This window comes from Antrostomus carolinensis, unplaced genomic scaffold, assembly GCF_000700745.2.
Source record: "Antrostomus carolinensis isolate BGI_N321 unplaced genomic scaffold, ASM70074v2 scaffold35051, whole genome shotgun sequence".
Classification (NCBI taxonomy): Eukaryota; Metazoa; Chordata; class Aves; order Caprimulgiformes; family Caprimulgidae; genus Antrostomus; species Antrostomus carolinensis.
In genome coordinates, this window is record NW_010295601.1 from 21,373 (window position 1) to 26,724 (window position 5,352).

The window sequence follows — 5,352 nt, forward strand, 5'->3', positions numbered from 1 at the left end:
GATGCCTCGGGGCTTGTGTCTTCAGCAACTTTTTGCACATTTTTTTTTAGTGTGTTTATGCAGCTGCAGGGTCTTCTTGCCTGATCCGAAGCACGGATGTGCTGGGAGCCTGCCCTGCTTATCCCTGCTCCTCTGCTGCATTTTCTGCTGCAAGTCCTGGTGCTGGAGCTGTGCTGGGCTCTCGGAGCAAAGCCGTGGGCTGCTTGTACTCCTGGGTTGGTCATGCTTGTCCCCAAGCCAGCCTGGAGGGTGGCCCTGCTGTTGCATTCCCAGGAACCACTCCTGGTCCTGCTGCTGATGGGTGGGATATGGTCAAGGGCCACAAAAATGATCAAAGGACTGGAACACCTCTCCTGTGAAGATAGGCTGAGAGAGTTGGGGTTGTTCAGCCTAGAGAAGAGAAGGCTCCAGTACCTGAAAGATGTCTGTAAGAAAGCTGGGGAAGAACTGTTCACAAGGGCATGTAGCAATAGGACGAGGGGCAATGGTTTTAAACTAGAAAAGGGGAGATTTAAATTGGATATTAGGAAAAAGTTCTTCAATATGAAGGTGGTGGATCATTGGAACAGGTTGCCCAGAGAAGTAGTGGAGGCCCCATCCCTGGAGATATTCAGGGTCAGGCTTGATGGGGCTCTGAGCAACCTGCTCTAGTAAAGATGTCCCTGCTCACTGCAGGGGAGTTGGACTAGATGACCTTTGAAGGTCCCTTCCAAACCAATACATTCTATGATGATGATTCTGTGATGATGAAGAGCACCTTCCTCTCCTGCTTTACAAACTGTGGGCTGTTTTTGTAGTGCCAGAGGGCTCTCTCCACTGGTGCTCAGTGCTTTGGAAGAGGCAGGGGCGTGGAGCTCACCCCTCTTTCTCCTCCCTTCCAGTGGTGCTTCAAGGGTCACTGCATCTGGAAGACATCAGAGCAGCCTTACAGCCAGGACGGCAGCTGGAGCTCCTGGTCCAAGTTTGGCTCGTGCTCCAGGACCTGCGGTGGAGGCGTGCGCTCTCGCAGCCGGAGCTGCGACAATCCACCGTACGTTTGGCTTCCACCTCCCTCCTTTTAGTGGGGGTAAAACTGGAAGTGGCTGAGAGCGACAAGTTCCTCGCTCTTCCCCTTGTGTCAGCAGGGACGAGGACGTCTGCTCCTGCCCAGGCTGTGTCGTGCATTTGGGCGCTGAGCTGCGTCACCTTTGAACATCTTCCCAAACCCCCCCTGCTTTATTTTCCAGCCCGGCGTACAGCGGGCGCCACTGCCCAGGAGCCACCTACGAGTACCAAGTGTGCAACACTGAGGAGTGCCCAGGGCCCTACCAAGATTTCCGTGCCCAACAGTGCTCCAAGCGCAACTCCTACTACACCCACCAGAACAGCAAGCATGCCTGGCTTCCCTATGAGCATCACGATGGTGAGTGGTGGTAGGTCCTAGCAAGGGAGTAGTGGCCAAGTTGCCTTCTCTCCCAGAGGAAGCCACGCTTGTGGGCATCACCGTGGGATGGAGACTGTGCCAGCTGCACAGACATGGGGCTGAGGAAAGCTCCTGAGCTGGAAACTAGAGTGCAATAAGCCAGCATCAAGCAAGCAGGTCTTTAAAATCAATCTCCTGTGCTTGTCCTCAGGTGCCATGTAGAGAAACCCAGGCCTTGCTCTGGTTCCTGCTGTCTTGAAGAGCAGCAGGTGTGGGCTGAGATCAGCCCATGTTGAAACTTCTCCCTGCTCCTCCTGTGCTAGTAAGAGGAGAACCCCTCGTAAAGGCAGCCAGAGATAAATCTGTTTGCGCTACTTTAAAAGTTTTGTCTCTGCTTTCTGTGTGCTTTGGCCTGCAGAAGACTTGTTTTTCTTGGAGATGGTGGGGTGACCGCACTGCTCGCTTGCTCCGAGAGCCTCAGTGGGGAGCGTGCCGCTCCGGGCTGGGGTGGGAGCCAGGGCTGCCTGCCCAGTTCAGTGTTCCTCACGCACACAGCCAAGCGTCTCATGTTGCCGTGTCAAGTAGCACGTCCAGTCCAGTTGCCTTCTCTCAATTTCCCGAGTGTGCTGGGCAAAAGCTCTTGAGCAGCAAACAGACATGGTAAAATAAGGCACGTGAATAGCCTGGGCTTTGGGAATCTGGCTGTGCTCATGGGTGCAAGCTGAGATGGGTTTCTATCTTCAACCACCCTCATGTATTTCCACAATCCCTTTTTTCCTCCCCCTCTTTATTTCACCGCAGATGCTCAGAAGTGTGAGCTGATCTGCCAGTCTGAGGGAACGGGGGACGTGGTGCTCATGAACCAGGTTGTTCACGACGGTACCCGCTGCAGCTACCGAGACCCCTACAGCATCTGTGTCCGGGGCGAGTGTGTGGTGAGGAGCTGACGGCTGCTGCGTGACTGTCCCTGTCCTTTGGCTGTCGAGGAGACGGCTCGCGCATCCCCTTGATCCACTGTCCCTTGGAGACACATGTTTTAGTCTGTGTGCAGCAAAGATGGGGATGGCGGAGTGATGGGATGGGCTGCAGGGATGTAACCCTGCACTTGTCTTCTCTTCCCCACGGGTGACAGCACGTCGGCTGTGACAAGGAGGTCGGCTCCCTGAAGCAGGATGACAAGTGTGGGGTCTGCGGGGGGGACAACTCCCATTGCCGGACGGTGAAGGGCACGCTGGCCAAGACCCCTAAGCAGCCGGGTGAGCAGGCTGGGTGGGTTTGGGAGCAGATTCGGTCCGGGTCAGCTGGATTCACATGTGGGTACGAGCGGGTGCGTGTCTGGTTGGAGCAAACCCACTCTTTCTCTTCCCTCCATCCTTCCTCCTTCCCTTTCAGCAGGTGTTTTGAAGATGTTTGAGATTCCAGCTGGGGCGAGGCACCTTCAGATAGAAGAGATGGAGCCGACATCCCACAGCATCGGTGAGTATGATGTAGTTCACCTCTGCCTTCACCCACTACCTATTTCTCAGCCCTGCTCTGACAATTCCCACCCAAAGGGTCTTGTTTGGGTCATTCCAGTCCTTCAGAGGCAGTGACCAGAGGAAATGACGTTGAAATACCTCCTTTCTCCTCCAGCTGTTAAGAATCAAGCCACGGGTAACTTCATCCTTAACGCCAAGGGCAAGGAAGCCAAAAGCCAAGTGTTCATTGAGATGGGCTTGGAGTGGGAATACACTGTTGAACATGGGAAGGAGAGCCTGAAAACCAGCGGTCCTCTGCATGAGGCCATCAGTGTTTTGGTAAGCCTGGCCAGTGCATCCTCTGGGGGCACTGGGGATGGCTGTCACCCAGAGGTACAGGGACAGGAGGTGGTCTGAGATGGGATGTAGGAGGTGATGGAAGGATTTTGGTAGAGAAAGGGCATAGGGTATGGCATTAAACCCAGGGAAATGAGCTAGTCAAATGGAAGGGGCAATGAGCTTCGTGTAAGAAGGGAACAAGAACACATTGCTTGGGTGTTTGCCTTTGAATCCAACTGTGTTTTGCTCTGTGCAGCAATTACTTTTGACTCCACACCTCATTTTACTATTGGTATTTGAGGGAGTTAGGGATTGGGTTCCCTGGGCACCCAGGGAAGGGTAGATTTGCACTCCTGTCCATCCCCGTGGCCGGTGCTGGCTTTGGGCGTAGACTTGGGTCCTGCTGGCCAGAGGAGAGACCAGGGGCATGCCACCCTGCCACCCAAGGGTGGAGTTGGAATGCTGGGGCAGCATTTTTCTCCACAACTGGAGAAGTACTTTCCCAAAGGGTAGACCCCGTGTTCAGAGCCCACCTAATCACGTTGGGAGTTTTGTTTCTTCTACTCTTCTGTGTACCATGTGATCATTGTTCACTTCTTTTTTCTTTGATGCCCTTCCCCTTCCCCTTCCCCTTTCCCCCCTTTCCCATGGCATCACTCCTTCCTCTCCTTCCACCTCTCCGATTGTCCTCTCTGCCTGCAGGTCATCCCTCAGGAGGAGGAGGAGGTGAGGAGCAGCCTTATGTACAGGTACATTATCCACGAAGACCTGCTGCCCATGATTGGAAACAACAACGTCCTGCTGGAAGAGATGGATTCCTACGAGTGGGCCCTGAAGAGCTGGTCGCAGTGCTCCAAGGCGTGCGGAGGAGGTAGCTTTCCCTTCGTAGCACCCTGCGGCACATGCTTGGCAAGTTCCTTGGGTATGTCAGGCAGCATGGGAGCCTTTTGCAGCATCTCTTGCTTGGAAACATGCAGATGCTGTTTTAAAGTGTTTCTCCCCAAGATCACACATGACAAGGCTTTAGACCTAGATCTGGTACTAGACCCAGAGGCCTGGCTTTCTTCTCCACACCTATACTCGTATTCTTTGCACCCCTGTAATTTGAGGGACCTACCGTGTGCGAACAATGGTTAAAACCCGTTATTGCAGAGCAGTTCAGGTGAGCATTTTAGCCAGATTTCTTACAAAACCAGGCTTGTGCGATCGTGTATGCCTACCTTTGTCTGTCTATCTGTGTTTCTGCTATGAGTTTTGAATTTGTTGGCTGTTTTTAGCCCAGTTTGTGCCAAGGAGTAGGGATCTTGCAGATGACTGCTCTTAAAGCTTGCATGGAAATAGGTGTGGGCACACCGGGAGGGGCTGCGATGGAAGGCAGGTAGCATGCGTGGGCTCCTGGCAGAATCATTGCTGGGTTTTTCCCTCTGGGAGGAAGCATGTGTGCTCGGGGGGTTGCTGATGAAAGCCTTGCATTGATATGGCCAGTAGGATCTGACTTCGAAGCTGGCCATGCCCTGAGTGGGTGCTGGACCAGAGACCTCCAGAAGTCACGTCCAACCTACCTGACCCTCAAATGACGGAGAAGACCTCATGCTTCCACATTGCACTGGCCAGATTTGAGACTCACAGAGATGGAAAGCAAGCTCTTGCTGGCTCCCTGGACCTTGCTGCTCACTTAAGGCTGGCTTAGCCCCAGTCTGGTCTGCTCCCAAACAAGTGCAGCTTATTTGACACTTTATAGCAGTGCTTTCACTGGGCTTGCGATGTGCTCCTTTTTTTCTCCTCATCTGGAGAAATAAAGCCAAATCCGTAGCTCGCTATGTGCTTGTGGCTGTGTCTCCCCCAGGAAACTGTGATGACTTGACCTGGGTTTTTGGGAGAGCAGCTTGGGGGAGGGATGGGCAGAAGGCTGAGTCTGCTTCACCTCTCTATGTGTGCACCCCACAGCAGCCAGGGTGACCCCAGGAGGCTGGGGTGGTCCATCACTCACACAAGCATCCTCTGCAAGCCTCGGGTCCCACCTGAGCGGTGACATCTGAGAGCACGTGTCCCAGCAGAAGAGGGACCGGGTGGGGAGCTGGTGGGACCCCTGCACCCGTTGCCTCACTGTCCGTCCTCTGCATCCCCCAGGCATCCAATACACCAAGTATGGCT

The 5,352-nt window shown here is 54.0% G+C and overlaps 1 protein-coding gene across 1 annotated transcript in view; it reads left to right on the forward strand.

The window, feature by feature from the left end:
- ADAMTS14 (ADAM metallopeptidase with thrombospondin type 1 motif 14) overlaps nt 1-5,352 on the forward strand; it is a gene marked incomplete at its 5' end in the record, with an annotated part of 27,727 nt that overhangs the window by 19,887 nt on the left and 2,488 nt on the right. Inside the window, 8 exons of the mRNA XM_029087486.1 lie at nt 882-1,030; nt 1,227-1,402; nt 2,204-2,337; nt 2,535-2,658; nt 2,795-2,878; nt 3,035-3,198; nt 3,901-4,069; nt 5,329-5,352. The exon at nt 5,329-5,352 is cut by the window's right edge and continues 94 nt beyond it. Of these exons, the coding sequence (XP_028943319.1) occupies nt 882-1,030; nt 1,227-1,402; nt 2,204-2,337; nt 2,535-2,658; nt 2,795-2,878; nt 3,035-3,198; nt 3,901-4,069; nt 5,329-5,352 (1,024 nt within the window). The remainder of the gene's footprint in view (nt 1-881; nt 1,031-1,226; nt 1,403-2,203; nt 2,338-2,534; nt 2,659-2,794; nt 2,879-3,034; nt 3,199-3,900; nt 4,070-5,328) is intronic.